This window comes from Fistularia commersonii, chromosome 8 (genome assembly GCF_037954325.1).
Source record: "Fistularia commersonii isolate RoL2024-O1a breed Wild chromosome 8, RoL_Fcom_v1.0, whole genome shotgun sequence".
Taxonomy (NCBI): Eukaryota; Metazoa; Chordata; class Actinopteri; order Syngnathiformes; family Fistulariidae; genus Fistularia; species Fistularia commersonii.
Genome location: NC_141291.1, coordinates 17,213,096 through 17,232,933, shown reverse-complemented (window position 1 = coordinate 17,232,933; position 19,838 = coordinate 17,213,096). Strand labels below are relative to the sequence as shown.

Genomic DNA, 19,838 nt, shown 5'->3' with positions numbered 1-19,838 from the left:
GGAGCGTGGCCTCTCGCCCCACAGGACGAGGGGTTGGGGGGGGGCGTGGTTTAAGCCGGGGATATTTCGTACCCGGAAGTTATCATACTTATCTGCTACTGTTGGTGTTTGAGGAATAAAGTTAGAACAAGCCTTTATCTGCGCAATGCTTTCTTCTCACAGCACAATATTGTCTAGAGGAAAAATATATTCTAATTAACAAAAGTGATTTACAGGAAGGTTGCTATTTTACTATCTGGATTTGAGTTGTGTGAGAAAACGGCCCGTCGTTTTAAAGGTGATCCTTACAGCTGCATCTGTAAGCTTCATCCTCATCGCGGTTGTTTTGCTGTCAAAGCACAGCCTGTATCCCTGAAGGCCCCCATTGTTAAACTTCCACTATTTCCTGCCTGGCTGACGCTGCACTTTGAGTAATGGTCCCAGAAAAACTGGAGCTGCATGGCAACAAAAGGCAAAGAGTGATAACTGGGTGACACTAATTTATTTCATGGTTGCGTTTTCACACCATGGTTCCTTTATTATTAACATAATATTCACATTTAGCTGAATTCCTTTTCAATTTTATGAATTAAGTTTGTCAAAACAGATCAAGAAAAAAAAATGCAAATTCGTCGCAAGCGTATGTGTGCGTGTCCGTGTGTGTGTGTGCGCGGTGGGAGGAGTGAACATAAACAATTACAGGATGTGAATTGAATCAAAGATAGACAAGTTTTCATTAGTATTTTCCCTACCTTCTTGACGTTGTCATGAATCCTTCATTTATATACTTTCTAAACCCTCAAAATCTTAATTTGATTTCTGAAAAGCTACTCATTTATTTATTCGACTTCCAATGCAAGCCATTATTTAAAAACAGTAGAGATGAATGTATGTTACCTTTATGTTACTACAGATCTGATGATTATTTGTTTATGCCGTACAGACATTGACAAAACTATTTCTTCATTAAATATGTTTCTCAGTCACAATACAGTATAGACAATATGATTCTTTGCAATCATTTCCATTAAGACCGCCGCCGACTTGCAATTTTGAAATTAAAAAGTCTAAAAAAAATTGAGTCTAAAAGTGAATTATCAGATCATTATCTTTTCTTATGAAGTTAAATGTTTTCATTTATTTATTCATAATTACAATTTCTGCTGTAAGAGTAGAGTGTGTGGATTTATTCACTGCCATTCATACCATAACAATGAATTTTTTGCGAGACAAAAGTGTATTAATAATTTTTCCTCCCTGAACTATGCAAGAATGAGCAAATAAAAATGACTTATTTCACAAATCCATTTTCCAAATGCTTAAATGATGTTCACTACCCTGCCGTCTGATGTTTCCTCTGACACAGGAAGGAAAAGGAAGGAAAGTGGCAATGATGCGCTACTCCGTGTGAAGTTCACCAGAAATCAGAAGTGTCTCAACCCCGAGAGGAGCAGGAGATTTGAGGTGAGAGGAAACCGCGGCGCCCAAAGAATGGAGACGAGACATTGAAAGTGTGTGAGTGAGTAAAGCCGCCGGAGATTGAATGCCTGGCTCAGAGGCTCCTAGAACGTCAAACTATGGGTGTGTGCCCAACATGACAGGGTGAGCATTGTGAAGAACTACAATGGCCGCTTTCTGCTCCTTCTGTTTTCACACTCTCCCCGCTTCCAACAAACCGTCACAAGACCCAACGGGAACACGCAGCGTACAATTTAGCCCATTTCACAACTCTGACTTCCAGACTCTGCACTTCCAAAGAAAAAAAATCAGCTTCACATATGAAAAACCAAGGTGTGAGTCATTTCTAATCTGATTGGATCTGGTTTTGCAACAGTTTTCTTTGGTGTGGATTTTCAACTTTTTACGGATTTGAGACAATTTTGCATGGATTTACTTGTACATTTTTAACGCGGCTTTGGAACGATTCCACGACTTTATGTGTGGTTATTTGTAGACATGGGTCGGTAGAAGGTAGAAATCATCTGTCTAGATGAAAAAATGGTGAATTCATAGGTATTTTCTGTCAGGGAAGAATTCTTCCATCAGTTAGTATTGGAGTTTTAGTAGGAGTTAGTAGAGGAGTTTTAGACATAACGTATACTTCTTTCCACAAAGTGATTAAGCATGGAGTGAATGGATGAGTGGAACGACCGGGCTTGTGGTCACTTTTCGGCACACCGCAGATGCTCCAGGAAGAAATGTCATTAGGTTTAGGACATCCTTTTATTTAATTCTGAGAGCTGAGCCCTCGCTGGGCCGCTGTACTGGAGACTTGAAAATGCAGGCACCACTTCAGCCGGAGCTTTGAACTCGTTCTCCCCGGGGAGTGATCAAAAGTCGGAGACTGAGAGCTCAGAAAATCCCCATCCAACCAACACTTGCTTCAGCGCAACAAAATCTCACAACATGTGGTCCTGGAGTAGAGGGGCGGAACTGTAAACTGCTGTCACTGTGCTGGTCTTTCAAAATAAGGGACAGGATTTTGATTTTCTACCTAATTCCCAGATACTCCGTCACTGGAGGAAAATCTATGAAATGGTCTCTACTACCCAAGAAATACAGACACTAAGCTGCTCCTCTGTAACCGAGTTAAAGGGAAAATATTATCCCATTCTGGTTTGGGCACAATTTGAAATTATAAGCAAGAGTAAAACCCAAACACCACACACACACAGACACACACACAAACAAACCAATTACTGTAAAAATAGTGTCCACAAAGAACAGGACTGAAGTAAACTCACAATTTAACAGCGGCAGCAGAACAATGATGGAGTCGGTAAAGTGACTCAGTGATGTCGGTAAAAATTGCTTAATCCCTTTTTGTCCAGGATTATGTTACCTGGGGAGCTCATGAGAGTTGCTGTAATTACAAAGGATGTGTGTACCGGTAATCACGTCCCTTTGTAATCATTTGATGCCTTTCCAAAAAATGTTCTACTCCTATTTTTTCCACCCAATAGAATTAGACATATACTGTATAATGCATTGAAGGTGACAGTGTATGATTTATACTAAGAGAGACATGGCAAGAATGAGAGAAATATAGGTGATAACATTTTTTTTTTTTAAATCCAGATGACTGTTGAAGCAACCGCGCTAGCACCATTGACATACACTGACCTACTATCTTCTAAAACACTTGTTTTTTCTTCCCGCCTCTGGTATTTGCCGTCATTCTACCCTCCCTCTCTCTTAATGCTCCAGGCTGTTGACATTGGTTGAGTAACACTTGTGCGATCGCCTTTATTACACTTAATTCTCACAAGCTCATCAGAGAACAAAAACCCCAACTGATGGAAGCAACATATGTACGCTGGAGTAATTATTTACTTAAAGAAATGGCTACAGACTGCAAAATTCTGCATGTGGAGCATTGCCAAGGATCCAAATGTTGGCTGTTCCTGTGGACTTGAGGTAAATAAACGAGTTGTAAATAGGGAATAACGGCTGGCAAGGAAAGAACATCCTTTATTCCTGTCATGTTTATCTGTGTACAGCACCTGTGAGGAAGACGGGGGGGATTCCGTGTACGTTTATATTCTGATCATCCATCATTAATAATGCATTTACAAGCAATGTTTGTGCACATGCGCTTTCACAAGTACCACATTCCAGTTGAGCTTCATCGCAGACATGACGGGCTTCCCGCCCAAACGGAGATGCTACTTTAAGGTTTTAAAGAATACAATAATGCAAACGTAAATCTAATGCAGTTCTTATATGCTTCACCAAATGTATGCACAGGGTCTAGACCACACCTCCTCCCAAAAAAGGTTGCCTAAGTTCAACGTACAAGTGATGACCCAGAGACCACGTTCTATCGTTTCAAAGACATTTAAACTTTTCCAAATGTTCAGCTTGTTCTCCAGACTTCTTTGATTTATCTCTTCTTTAGAAGCAAAGGAAGTTTTCACTGTGTTGCCACAGTTGCCAGCTGGAATATCTCCTGTAATGATTAATGCAGAGACAGTTGAAATTCAAGTTGAAAGACAAGATTCCGTTTCAACTTTCACTGCTTCCACTTCTGACATGTAATTTATTTGAATTTATTTGCGCGAGACATTTTTATGACTTTGTTATCTCGGTAGTTTAATTCAGGGGTTCTTAAGACAATCTCCTGCAGTAGCTTTAAAATTAAGCTTCAAATGTTTAATAATTGCATTCATTTCACATTTTTGAATGCCAACAGCAGGGTTTGTTACTGTATGTTAGGTGTCTAAATTTTACATCACGATGCAATTCCATCAGTGTATGACTTGATGGCGTTCATTTGTTCCTATTGTCCTGCCTACGGTAATCCAGTAAGATGGTGAAATTGAGATTTACACATAATTCTTATCATGACCAAAATTCATTCGTTATCTAAATCGCTTATCCTGCACTCAGTGTCGCAAAGGGCTGCGACCTATCCGAGAGGCGGATACACCCCGGACTGGTTGCCAGTCAATCACAGAGGCCACATATAGAGACTTACGACTGTTTACTCTCTCGTTCACTTGTCTGGGCAATTGAGGATCTCCAATGAACATACTGCATGTTTTAGATGCGAAAGGAAAATGCTGAGGAAACTGTTATTTTTAAGAATAAGCTGCTTAATGTGCCTCAACAGTGAAGTTCAGAAAAGGGGTTGCCATGGTAATGTGAAGTACGAAGTCGCATTATGAGAAACAGAATGATCTGATGTGTGTTTACTCAAAGGGAGATGCATTTCTGCTGGGGTTGTTTACCATTTGATTGCACAGGATTATCGGTAAGATGTTATGAAAGCATCTGATTGACTAGTAGGTGGCCTCGGCACCCCAGGTGTGGGCGGAAGAGAGTACTGCTGCCCACATGTTGCTGTCAGTAGGCGGTCTGTTGGGCAGGACTGCCTGTATACATTCTTTACCTTTTCATAATTTTCTGCTGAACTGTACATTTCTTAACCTTCTAGAAAGTAATTAAGTGATGCTTCTTCTCCAAGGTTATTGACAACATTGGGCGGCAGCATCATTCATAAGAATGTGTGGGATTGATGTCAAAAGATTGTGGGGAAATAAAATGGATATTGTGAACATATTTGTTCACAATATGTCCACCTGAGCATCTTGCAGATATAATACATGCTGCCCTCAACCCAACCTGGCTTAACCGTATGGAATCCTGACATCAGTGTGAGTTATACAGAAGAAATACATGAGGTCAGTTTTGAACTGGCTATCTGCTGGTCTTATGGAAAAACAGAAAGAAAAAAATAGGTCAAGTGCATGCATTTTACAAAATATTTTAAGAATTACACATTAGCTGCATATTAACAAAAATATTGGATTATCTGAAAATGTGTATGATTTTGTTCTGTCAAACATTGTGAAAACTGTGCAACTATGTTGCATCATTGAACTTTTATATTTAAACAGTATTTAAAAAAAAATTAATATGTGGTCTTGTTATTGACTGCCGACCGGTCCCGGGAAGACCCTGTCTTTATCCCATTCATAACTGGGATAGGACGAGCCACCAATAAGTGGAATAGATAATAAATGGATGAATGAATGATTGAATAACTGAATGAATGAAGGCGATGATAGTATGAATGGACATGTTGATAGTATGCATCAACATAATGATGTTATGTATTTTATATTATGTAGTATGCAATACACAATGTCACAGTCATGCGACGGCCGTCATTGTGAACTGCCTTAAAATGAACTGCCTTACAAACTTGTAAGTTTTTGCACATATTTCCGCTCTGCTTCACCACCTGCGTCCTCCCACAAAATATTCTATTTACAGTAACCAAACCATCAATTCTGCTCCTACCGGGTACCCAAATGTGGCTGTGCAGGATGCCCTCAGGGCTCGCAAGCAGAGATGATTTAAGTGAAAGATTGAGATCTGGGAGATCTGCTTTTTTTCTTTATCTCAACATTAATTTCCTCATTGAGGGAGAAGAAAGCGGCAAAGAAGGACAAGATCTTTAGGGAACCTGCCAAAAAAAAAAATAAGCATTGAAAAGCTGAACATAAAAAAGCGTCAGTAAGGGCAAACAATTTGCCAACACTTTTTTAACAGTAATTGTGATTAGCTCAGTCAGATGTATGGAACTTGGAGGCCAGGCAGAATCATCATCTACAATGCTGCGATAATATGTAACCTCAGAATAAAGAGTGTTGCTGAGACATAAACAATTACAAGAAAATAGCTTCAAGCAGTTGCCTCATCAAGACAGAATTGGTACAATGTCATTAATGAAATGCTGGTAAGAATCACCTGCGTCACTAGACAACAAAATAGGTAATTTGGGAATAGAAGAAATGGCTGTTTTCCTGCAAAAGCCCTTATTAATTTCTTGTTTCAGTACTAATGTAGTTTATTTTCTCCAGAACATACACAGACCCTTAAGTATCTGTGTTGTGTAGGCAAAAATGAAAAACTGAATCCATAAAGATGTGTCTAATGTTTACAAATCTCCTATGAAAATAATGGACAATGGAAAAAAGACACGTTTTATTTTTTTTTTATAGAAATGTATCAAGATATAAAAATGATTTGATTAAGATTTTTTTTTGAATTACTATAATGTACAATATTACTTTTGATTTCATTTTCTACAAAGTATTCATTTCAACCTGGTATATGAATGAGGTAAAATTGATCCGTCTCAACAAGGCAATAAATAAATAGAGAACAAGGATAACACGATGATGTATACGTGATCAATGTGATCAAGAGAGATATATAAAAAAGCGATCATGTATTGTTAATCTAACCCAAAGCTATGGAAATCTGCAGGTTCAGAAGGTGATTATGAGTTAAAACGAAGATGAAATTTCTGCAGCAAACTTTTATCATCACCTTAACTTAGGGAGCCAGGTGTCTCCGCCTGCTTTGTGTCGACAGTTTCCCCAGACTCATGCTCACTATTTGTTGATCTTGCTTTACAGAGCTGTGACAGCTAACCCATCGAGGAGCCTCAGGTGTAGAGATCACACAGAGTTGTGATTAACTACAACTTATTTCATGCTTAAACCTGAGAGTAGTGACAACACTGCCTCTAAAAACAACTATGAATGGCAAAAGTATAATAATGATAATAAAAATAGAAAAAAAAAAGGTCAAGTTCATGACACATAGGAAGGTGTATTTGAAATTTGAGAATGAGGCTGAAACACAGAAAAAAAATGTCAAATTCTTTGCAGATGAAAACATCCTTATTCCAATAAAAGAAGATTACAAGACGGGAGGCCAAGTAACAATTTACCGTCAGACTGACTTCAGTCTGAATTTAGATAAAAACAGCCACCTTGAGAAAAACTTCAAGAAAAATGTTTTGCTGTGTAAGGGTAAGGGCTAAATGGTAATATCATTCACGGACTGATATTAGCCTTTTACACAGCCCTTTCTTAAATTCTCAAACGAAATAAGCAGCATACCAGTTTCTCCTTTTCATTTTCTCCGAAAATCCTCAAATCTATATCTCTATCAGTCATCTTTTTTTTATTTGTTCCTCTAGTATCTTCTCGAGTCTATTATTATTTCAGTGGTAATTGAACAGCGCCCTGGCAACAAATTCCTCGCCGTGCAAACAAAAGCCCACTGAATGTAGCAGAAAGAGGAAAACTGAAAGTGTCTGGGGATAACAGAACAAAGAAAAACAAAAAAACATTGTGTAAAAGATAGCATCGACTGCTCCCTCTTCATCACCCAATAGGAGTAGCAATCTAAAAATAAACCTGCAAGGACACCATATGCTCTTCCTCTCCCCTATCTCTCTTCCTTTCCCCTCACTTTGGTTCGACCTGCTTTGCAATCCGGTTTGTCGTTCTTTTCCAATTTCCTCATCCACGATTGAAGCAGCTGTGTGTCACCTGACAAATACCCCTCTGGTCACTGCTAAGAAGGAGAAGATTGATCTTTGTTCACCCACTGTAATGAAATGACAGCCATTTAGAATGCATTTGTTATGATGAACATTTCTGCAAATCTGCGCCAAGGAAGTGAGTTTTCTTCTCTGCTGGGCTACCGCAACTAATCAATCAATCAGATCAATGTCTAGACCCTCCCTACAATGCCGTCCCTTAGCCAATCATCTTTGTTATTAAGCAGCTCCATAACCACACAGACCTTATCTAATTAAGATACCTGGTAACATAAATGCTTGCAGTACTTTTCCTCCTGGTGATGTGTTTTTCTAACCTCTTTCCAAGCATGGCTAAGGAAAATAATAAAGCTCTGGAATCTCTAATTTCCTGTGTGTATGTCTAGCTCGCGTACTGTGTTATGTTACATAGTTTTCACTGATACCGCTGGAGGTCCTTGAAGGCATACCAGGCCTTATAAGTCAGCCTGGGGTGAGACTGGCTGTTGTGCATCAGCGTATGAGCTGGACTTCGGAGGTGAAACGTCTTTTCTTATGCTTGGCTACTTTGTTCTTCGTAAAATCCGATCGGTCTCAGTATGACTGAAAGTCACAATGGACTGTCTTATCTATCCCTGCCTGCATCTCTTTGATTTTTCACAAAGGAAACACAGCGGCTTCAGCCAACTGAGATGACCTTGTGATAAAACCAGAGGAGGGAGCGCTTGTTTGCCTTTTTTGTTGTAGCACAGAAATGGAAAACTGTCAAATAAACACCTCCTGCAAATGTGCTCCCCTCCACGGGGATGGTGGCACATTGAGATCTGATGAAAGGACAACCTAATAATTTTTATTTCCGATTTCTTCTCCGCCTTTGTTCACACTAACCCTCCCTGCCCTCCCGCCTTCTTCATGCCTTTCAGCGCTCTTCCTTCACATCTTTCTTTTGTTGAGATGTTTTCCCCATCATCCAGTGTCCTCTGATCATATGCCATCTTCTTATTACATCATTTCCGCATCCAACCTCAGCTTTGGTTGATCACATTTATGTATGCCTTTAGATCACTATGCCATACATCTATCTATCTTCCACCCCATTGATCCATCACAGCTAATCGCCCCTCAGTTTCTAAAGCAGCCAGGCAGGGAAGGTAGGGCAGCTGTAGGAGTACCAGGATCACATCTCTTTCCTTTGCCTCGAGGGATGTCCTTCCCTCAGTGGAGATTATTGGCTGATCATCCGCCCCCTTACGTTTCTCTTTCCTCTAATATTTTTTTCTTCTTTGTATTATCTAGGCTACAATAAGACTAGCAGCTACAACTGTTAAGAAAAATGCGTTGAACCTCAGAGTAAAAGGCAGATTTAGACAGACTGAGGCAGGAAAATGTCAGAAGTTTAATCAGAGACATTAGTCCTTACATTATGTTTACAGATATTAATAATATGTTTTTTTTTTCCTTTTCTTTGCTCCCTAATACTACGAGACCATAGTAACAGAACCAATGCTGATTAATCCCTATAAATCAGGGTCATCTCCTATGTCCATTATCCATCATGTATTGGGTTTCTTTTATTTAAGTTAATTAATGTCATTTTTCTGATGTGTTGGTGCTATTATGGCTTCTACAAATGTGTTTAATATTGATCAAGTATCATCAAGTGTTGAGAGAGATTGGAGGGAACAAGCGGTAATACACTCCAGAGCAAACTGCTGTTTCCGACTGAGAATCATAAGGACATACATATAAGAGTGTGTGTGTGTGTGTGTGTGTGTGTGTGTGTGTATTCAGATGTGTGTATATATATATATATATATATATATATGTATATATATATATATATATATATATATATATATATACACCTACACACATGTGTGTGTAGGTGTATATTTTTGTGCTTTTCATATTGAGGACATCAAAAATTAAATATATTTATAATCTGCAAGAAATATAACCAACATATTAACATGTCATGATCATTTGAAATGACTCCGGGACAAACAAAGCAAAAGCAAAACTCTACATCCTTACAATACGATACAATACAATACAAATAACAGGTTTAATTAGAAAAAATAAAACAACACAACAATACATTTCCCCCTTTTCCCTACTTTTCTTTTATCCCATTTTATCCCATCCAGTCTTATTTTAGCATTTTAGAGCTGCAAGAAATTACTATTTTGCCTAGTCACTTTAATGTTTATTGGTTCTGGTCTGGATCAGTTGGTTTCTGGGTTCAGATTTGCACTGTGGTCTGCTCATTTTCTAAATGGATGCATAAACTCAGAGTGCCAAATAAACCATGATGGATGTTGTTCTGTTCTGCAATATAATTTTTGTGCATGGTGTAAGATACATTTCAAATGCAGCCTTTTATTTTCTCACCACTTCCTGCAGGATCTTTAAGTTTAAACAGAATGTTCATTTTAAGTCTATTCATTTAAACATCTCTTAAACAAAGTGTTTCCTTCAAATCAAAACCCTGAGGTTTTAAAGTACGCCGACATGCTTTGAAGAGCACTGAAATGACTTTTTGAGCGAGGAAAAGCGCAAATCCATCAGTAAGTCTTCATAGAAGAAAGGATTTCTCTGTCAAACGCACTTGACCCACCGGAGCTCTGAACTTCTTTTTAGACATGAGATTCTGCATGTAAAGATGTTGTAAAGCTGGGGGTTTGGCAGGTGTCTGTGAGACAACTGTTAACCAGACATTTCACTTTTACAGAACTTAAGTTGTGCACATAAAACAATGTCGCTGCTGAGCGCACACCACCTAGAAGACATTTTTACATTTGTTTAGTTTCTGGAAATTTTTTTATGTATTGGGAAAGGCTTAATATGCAGCATATGAGTTTGTTGTAAATGACCTAATCCTTCACATTTCTCCACTGACTTCACTAGTCAGTTAATGCCTTTACATTTTTATTTAAGGGATGAGAACTTGTATTCAACAAACCTTTTCAGGTTCTAATACAGACTAAGGTAACAATTTGTAGGCCAGGATGGTAAAGTCTCCAGTTACAGTTAAAAAAATAGGTTTGACTATTCTCTTTATGTCTTTTTTTTCCTAGACATCCAAGTGTCCTCTCTTCTCCACGATAAAATAAATTACACTCACATAGAGCTTGGCTGCTGAATCTTGTGTATTCTGGTTTCTCTTAAAATGCCATTATCTAATCCTAATAAGAACCTCATCTGCTGCGGGTGCTAAAAACAACTTTCCCACCGAATGTTGTTTTGGAATAATCCTCAGTTTTCAAATGCCTGAGTTGCAGTTTGAGTGAAGATGTTTGGAAACTGTGTGTGTGTGTGTGTGTGTGTGTGTGTGTGTGTGTGTGTGTGTGTGTGTGTGTGTGTGTGTGTGTGTGTGTGTGTGTGTGTGTGTGTGTGTGTGTGTGTTTGTGCTTAAACGAACCATGTGTACCTAAGTGTTTATCTCATGCAGACAGGGATTAATCCTCCTGTGTGCATCAATGACATCATCACTCAAAACACAACAATAATATCGACTGAGTGATGCTGCCAATAGTCGCCGTGACAACTGATCCCTCCCGACAACACTAAGGGGATTAGATATGACAGCTTTTCGGACAAACTCATGTCCAGTGTGCGTGCGTGCGTGCGTGCGTGCGTGCGTGCGTGCGTGCGTGTGTGTGTGGAGGAGTGTGTGAAGAAAAATACCTGCTCAGACAAAGGAAAACAAGACATAGAAAAAAAAGAAAAAAAACATTACATGTATTATCACAATGTGTTTTAATATAATCCTTCAAGCATTCAAAAGTGTGTGTATATATATATATATATATATATATATACATATATTTTATATTTTTAATTCATTTATTTATTTTTTACATGGAACTGCACAAAATTGTCTTCATGTTGCACATTTGTTAAGCCAAAAATGTGAAAATAGAAATGTGTATTCAATCACTGGACTGGTAACATTATAAATGATAAAATGAAATCGTCCTCTTCTCCATGGTAAAAAATGTATAGGTGTGGCATCCACAATCCTTTATTTACAAATTAGTTTCATTCCTGGATATCTGAAAATCTATTGCAGGTGATTCATCAGATATCCACACCTACTAAAAAGCAGTCTATTAATCAGGACTCAAAATCGGTATACCTTGAAAAGTTAGGTCATTAGACCATTTTATAAGATAATATACCACAGAATACATGTTGTCGACAGCAGATTGAGGGTTCCCTGGTTATCGGCAGTAACATGGATATGTAAATGAATAGCTCTGTCAGTGGTCATACTTTGAAAACTGGCATCGAACAGGGTTTTACCTGACGCCTACCAGAATCCACACAATGATTCAGAGGATTTGCTATTGTGGTTAAAAAAAAAAAAAAAAAAATTGGGAAAAAAAATTTCAATTGCATCGTATTTGTTGGTGGCACCAGAATGGTGAAGATATTAATTTTTCAGGCACAAAATATGGGCAACTTAAAGCTGGCTGTGTAATATTGAGCAGCACAAAGAACGAAAGTAGCACCTTGCACTACAGCAGGAAGTCAACATCCATCTAGTTTGTGTTCATATTTGGCAAGAAAGCCTACTGGAGAGTGTCTAAGAGGACATTGCATTATGGGATTTTTTTTCTTTTTGCCGAAGTCACAACAGGGTTGGGTTGATATTGCATTGAGGGAATGAAGAAAAATGAGTGTGTCTGTACGTGTGTGTTGACAGTAGTGAATCATAGCCTTCAATGACAGCCGTCTCCCCTTGCTCCGAGGTACGACAGTTGGCCTGGCATTGGCAGCTCTGAATGTGTCGGCGCACACATGCAAGATTTTCAGTCGCACATATGGGTAATGGATCCGTAGAGTTATTTGGGTTAAAATAAGCAGGTCAATTTTTGTGCTAAATGAGAAGATACAGGGCCTTTTTTTACCTTGAATTTATTAAAGTTAAATTATATCTTTTTCAGTGGTGGGATAATGGGATGTTGTAGATTTAGGGCCTTTTTTTGTACTGCTCCCTGAACTCCAAATTATGGATCAGTTTCACTCAGAAAGAAACCAGTAATCAAATGTGAAAATAATAAAAAGATTTAACATAGGGGGAAAAAAACAAAATCACAAGTACTTTACTTGAGGTGATTGTTCAACTCTGCTATTCAGAGCCCAAGACTCCGGTCAATTGGTTCTAACAACTATTCTCAGTGTCCTAAATAAGGCTTTGTGTGACATATCATTTAGGTCTACAAAAGCTCCTTCAACTCTAGTTAAAATTCAGCTGTCGACAGCAAGTTCTTCCCTTCTGTTTCAGAAGCATCAAGCCTCTTCCTCTCTTCCTTTTTCCTTTTCCACTTCAGATATTTTCTTAGCTCCTTTCTTTTAGGCTCTCGGGGCTTTCCCTCACTGTCTGTCTCTCCTGTGAGCTCTTGAACATCCAATATTTGTCTAGAGATACTCCGCCATTCCTTCTTATCCGTTCCTTCTATCTGTTGCCCCTGTTATCTCAGGCAGCCTTACTGCAGGTCGTTCCAGCTTTAAAATTTCTAATTTTCTTGGTGCTTCTGAGGAGTCTCTGGCTCAGTCATCTCTGTCATTGTTTTGACTTCTGACTCAGTGACCATCATGACTTCACCTGAGTCCTCTCTCCTGACCGCAGGGCAGACTTGCCCCTTCCATTTAACAAGAAGCCACAAAGGGAAAAACCCTGCAAACATCTATCTTTAAGGGCCTGAGAGAAATTCTAAAATGCATCAACTTGCTTCGACAGAAAAGGTTTGCTCCTCTTTTGATTTTATTTGTTCCTGTTAAAATTTGCATCCTCTGTATTTCTAACCACTTTTTCTGATCTCTTTCTTTATCCACAATAGCAGCCAATCCAAAGTACAATTATCCTTATCCACGACATCAGACGTGACAAATCTCATGTTACATCATCAGGAGCTGATGTCCTTGGGGTAACCTGATGAATTTGTTGTGATAACCCTGCTCCATTTTACGATGCAGGAAAATCAAGCAACTAGTAAACCGAATATTCACTTGAAGTGCAATTCATTATTTACACAATGGCAGAGACAGCCAATCAAGAAATACTACAAATTCTCGTGACATGACCCAGTTTCATTTACCGTCTCTCAGCAGGGAAATATTTGTATTGATTTGTTCAACCCACCATCACAGATACTCAACGTGCATCTTACAAAGAAGAGTAACATTTGCATTGTATGGTAAGGTTATGAGGGGCAAGGCAGGAGGAATAATACCAAAGCTAAACCAAATTTTGAGACTGAACATGATATATTTGTAGTTTATGAAAAAAAAAAAAAGGAAAATGTTGTCTCTTTCTTTTTCCAGTAGCTTTCTGTTAAAACTACCATTTCTTCAAGCAAGAAGACTTTGGTCCAAGTTAGAGGTTGTGAGCGTTATGTATCCTGTATTTGCAAATGTCAGCAGGCATTATGCTCATTAGGCTGAATCTAAACACTGCCTTAATACAATGTCACCTGACTCCCACAACCTTTTGGCCTTTCCAAAGGTTGGCACGGAGCAGATACCTTAACTACTATCAACTCACTATAAATCTTTTTACTTCAAATTGTATATTGTACATTGTCTTTCGGGGGGGAGGTTGTCTGTGGTTGTAAATGGAAAACTGAACTCCGCCAGTTAAAAGGGGAAAACACACCAAATCCACAGGCCGTGCCTTGGAATGCCTTGAAACCCATTTTGCCATCCTGTCCAAGTAGGGAAGGTTTTCACAATAAAACTGTCAGCTGTGACCAAATAAAAGAAGACAGAAGTTCTTAACCTCCATTTCCAAAGAAAATGAAACCTCTGAAAGTGATGAACACAACAAAGAAATAACTGGCATCATACACAGACATGTGACAAGTATTCTTTCTTCCAAAACCCTTCATTGATCCTAGATCTATTGCACGGTGTTAATAGTGTCCAATGTATATACACTTTTTCTTCATCCTGCTCTGCAGCCACCAAACTGCTTGCTGACATTGTTTGACGCTTTTGAAACTGAGTAACTTGTACGTATTTTTCTCACTTGACACATCGTGTGTCATTATTGTTGTACCGTTGAGTTTGGCAATATGTTCTTGTAATTAACCAACCATGTGTTTCCACAATATATATGTATATATAAGGTTGGCTCGTGTGTTAGATTTAGATTTCCATAACTTCTATTTTGTATCTTAGTTTCTAGCAAATACATTTATATTTCATTTTTCATTTTCATCCTTAATTTGAACCAACATCCCATTAACGTTGGTCGGATGTATATTTCACTGGAGTTGAAATGGTCACTGTAGTTTACAAAGGCTGTTCCTGTTTCCACTGAAATGGAGGCTCAAAGAGATCACAGTTGGAGGAGAACAAACTGGGCTGACCAGCAAAACCATTATCCAGCGTTACACTTCTTCATTATTTCACGGTTGGAAAATCACCTCCAAAGCATTCAAATTAAAGGCTTCGTGAAAGACGCTACAGCATTAGCCATTATTTTACTTTTCCATGACTCTTGTATGAGTTTATCCAAAAACCAACCCACTGAACTACAGGGTGAATAGTGTCCATAAAAAATCCAATTTAACGCAACAAATGCAGTGTAATAAGCCATGAGATTTATTATGTTATGGTACCGTTTAGAGAATATTTTGTAAATACTGTTCCCGGGCGTCTTCAGAATCTGAAATAGACTAGCTTGGAAAAAAAAATACTCATAATATAAACAATATCCCATTGCAAATGTCCACAGAAAGAGTGATCATGTATCCTGTATCATATGTGTAATTGAAAAGGACATCTTTTGCTTAATAATAGTGATTTTAAAGTCATTGATCTACAATCACCATTTTGTATCTCAGACATACAATGCTTTTATGTGTTTACGTATTTCTTTTTACAAATTTTAAAAATCCGTAGACATTTTCTTGCTAATTTCCAGGGCTTTTACTGTTGATTGTCGCTACTTTATTTTGTCTTTTTCCAGAAACGTCTTTCTGATACAGATAATATCATATTAATTTGAAGAGATATCAGACGTAATGCCCCTCTTCGACTGTTCAAGCTATTACACTTCAGTTATCTCTCTGTCTCAAGATGGTGGGTGACCATTGAAGGTTAATGAATGAAAATGAAAACAGAAAGTTAATTATGAGACTAGGTATTTTGTGATGAGGAAGGACAAATATATATCAGGCAGCAGCCGTCTAAATATTCAAGCAGATTTCTCTCTCGGTCCATCACACGTTTGGAAACATCCCTCCCACACGGTTACATCAATGTTACATATGCTGATATACATCTGAACTTTTTTGTCATTAATATGCCTAAAATCTCCCTGTAAGGCCATAAATAATTCCAAACAACTCACCGTCATGGTTGGGGTTGCCCAGTGTCCAAGGCTCATCCGAGTCAAAGTGTGTGTCACCTCCTATTCCTGGACCTGGAAAGTATGCATGAGCCAGGAAGCCGCCCTCCCCGTCAAAGGGTGAGCTGTCACCGTGGAAACCTGAAGCAAAGATGATAGTGATGTCCACATCTTTCTTGGTGCGCTCCAGCTCACTGTATGGCACGGCCTCGAAACGTAGCGGCGTCACGTTTTGCCAAACGTCAAAGGCTCGTCGAATGGCGTCGTGGGTCTCCTCAGCGCCCACCTTAGGTGTCACGTTCTTTATGCTGCAGAAAGAAGCGCCAGAAAAGAACAGTTAAGGTTCCCTTATCAAGCCACAGAGAGTGAGAGATTAGACGGTCTGCTTCCAACCTCCCCAAAGATAATGGTATCCTCATATCGAGACCCGTGGTTAAAAAAATTTTAATATGGATCATTATACGCATTCAAAAATAAACCAGTAAAGCAAAATAGACTTCTCTGTTCATTTTAAAAAGCGCAGGGCTTGTTGCTTTCACTGTCATTTCTATTTTTTTCCCCTCACTTTACGTCCCAATATCCACCTCGCTGCTCTGGCTTTTGCAACAACATCGTTGATGGGCTTTTTTGATTCGGGAGCAGCAAGGGACTTGTTTGTGATTGGAAACACATGCAAAGTCTAAAAAAAAAGTCCAACGTGCAGTTCAAATAACAGCCCAAGAAGTAAATGAGCATGAAACCCTTTGTTTAATTGTGACAAAACACATTGTAATGATACAAAGCTTGACTTTAATTGTAACCTGACTAAGTATATAAAAAATGCTAAAAAAAAATCATGCTGCTATGCTGAGGAAAAAAAACAACAACAAAGTTTTCCCTTCCATGCTGCTATTTCATGCCCATCCGTTAAATGGAGTGATGTGTGAGAGAAAGAGCAGCTGAGACCTCCCCTGCTGGCTTTGAGTTGCTGCAGGTGTGGAAAGGATGGGACAATTTCCTGCCTCTGGAATTTATTTTTTCTAATTAAGGATTATCAACAGCCCGCTGCCTGCTGAGGGCCCTGCTATGGTTTAGGCAATCAGGAAAACCTTTCCCCACTTTATTTGCTCTGAAAATATGTGTCACGCTCTATTAAAATTTGGTTTCTCTTGGAGGGATAGAAAGATAGGTATAGTTTACATTATCCAACCTACTAACTTGAATATATGCACAGTGAATTACATTGTAACAAACTACCTGGGTTAGGTGAAGGGTCGTTGGGTAATTACTAGATACATGCACTATACTTTGAAAATAAACAGATATGCATATTTTTTTTTAAACTTTATTCAGACATCATTTTTTCCTACCCAATCAACTTGAACTGCCCCCATTTTTTTAATATAAATAAATAGATAATAAATACATAAATAACTCATTTTTCTGTGCTTCTCCGTTTTGCTGTCAGCTTATCATTTACCATGAGAGGATGATTATTTTGAGTAGGTCTTTAATTGCACACTCAAAGGCAGTTTTACATACCCTACATTTATAGTGTATGTCGTCTCAGATTTGTATTGACTTGGAAGATACGGTTACTAAATGGAAGATATGGTTACTAAATGTAAATAAGCTGCAAAATCTATTCTAAATATTTGGCTAGTCGCAGCAACCTATCCGCTACAGAACCGACACTGACTACTTTAATAATGTATTTATGAATGATTTTATATTTATTTTATTATTTTATATTTATAATAATTATTTTTCTGCAACATTTATATATTCAATAATATGATATTATATATCTCACTTAGCAAATATTTTTTCCTATTTTTCTTGTTTTTTATTTATTTATTTTTATGTGCACAATTTTTCTACATGTTCAGGCAACCATAGATTTCCAATTGGGCTTCATTCATCCCATTTTCAGTCAATTCTTGCCATTTTTTTGGTAATTTCTTATTCAAGCATCTTTTCTGACCATTTTGTGGGCGGATGAGATAAGATTAAGGCTTTCTTTTTTGTGTGTTTTCAGATTGGTTTTATGTGACCCGAGAGGCAAGAAAATTAAAACATACCAGTTCCTTATATTCACATTTTCTCACATCTTTTTTCAACTGCGTTGCATTTTTCAGCAATGCAAATTTCTAAATGCATATTGTCTGATCATATCTCCACCAATTGTGCCCCAGTCAATATAACTGTATCAGATATAGTTTTTCTGTCTGAGTTAACTTTATCGTAAGAGACACATTTATCCATTCATTCATTCATTCATTGTGTATGCCAATTATCCTGCACACAGTATCCAGGGGGGGCTGGAGTCAATCCCAGTTGGCAATGGGTGAGAGGCAGGGCTCATCAGGCATTGGTCATCTGACAATGACCACATACGGAGACGTACAACCATTCACTTTGCCTTTCATACTTTCTGACAAATTGTTTTAAGATAACCTATTGCATGATTGTGGACTGCTGGAGGAAACCAGAGAACCCAGAGAGAACCCAGACAGACATTACAGAACATGGGCCCAATCAAAAATATTCCAGGGACCTTCATGCTGCGAAACATCGGCAAACACTTTACCGATTTGTGATAGAGGTTAACGCTTGATACTGTATACTTCCAGGAACAAAATCAGGTATCATTTCAAAAGGTGACTGTGTCCAAACAAACTATCTCTGCCTAATCAAAATTCCTTGTGGAGGAAACATGAAATGGGAAGTTTGTCTTGTGAGAATCCTCTCTACTGGATACAGGAATGACCACAGTTCAAGTGTGACAAGCAGAAAGAAACAATAGTGCTTTGTAATCAATATCAACTGGCCTGCAGAGACTCTGAAAAGGCGAAAATGTTTTTCCCCGAGATCAAAATGGTGAGAACAATTTGTAGCCCCTCCAGGGTCCAGCATGGATACATGTCTTTGTCCTGCAATGTCTGGGGGGGCAAAACAAACAACTCTGGCTGTTCAAGCAACAAAAAGATTGTTTCGGTCGATTTCATACCCAAAGTCAATTCATGCACATCAGTGTAAAAAAAACAGGATTACTGAGATAGGAAACACGTGCAGGGAGAAACTGGAAATGCACTAATCAAATATTTAACTCTATATTATGAGGCAATAACAATTCCGGATGTGGCTAATGTGCTATAATTGTACTTGCATGCAGGGAAAACAGTAGGAATGCCAAAGCTAATTAGTGTCTCATCACAGCAAGTGTTTTGCACAAACCAGCACAGACGGAATAACCAGCTTTGGATACCACAATTATTTAAGAAAGAAAAAGAGGGAATGAGAGAAAGAGTTTGATGGCGTGAGTCATAGAACCTAAGGTGAAACGAAACCACAATAAGGTGATTGGAGCCATCTGGAAGGGCATTATAGATTAATTTATGGATATGTGATGCACAACGCAACCTTATTTTGCATCAAAAAACAAAACATAAAATTAAGCTGTTGTTGAATTCTGTATTTTTTTAGGGCAAGTGGTTTTGGTGGTATAAATCCAATATAGGAGAAAGAGAGAGAGTGAGAGGGTGAGTGAGTGAAAAAGCGTCTGAAACATTAGGAGATTATCTGGATCAATCACTGGCTATCTCAAACATATCAGTCATTTGTACTTTAACTGTTGTTTAATCTGGTGTCTGTTGTAGGACTGGATGTTATCATATT

General features: G+C 38.3%; 1 protein-coding gene across 2 annotated transcripts in view; it reads right to left on the bottom strand.

Moving 5' to 3' along the window:
• mmp16a (matrix metallopeptidase 16a (membrane-inserted)) overlaps positions 1-19,838 on the bottom strand; it is a 75,443-nt gene that overhangs the window by 30,755 nt on the left and 24,850 nt on the right. For both annotated transcript variants that reach the window (XM_086151451.1, XM_086151450.1), the window contains one exon: positions 16,185-16,489. In XM_086151451.1, the coding sequence (XP_086007577.1) occupies positions 16,185-16,489 (305 nt within the window). The remainder of the gene's footprint in view (positions 1-16,184; positions 16,490-19,838) is intronic.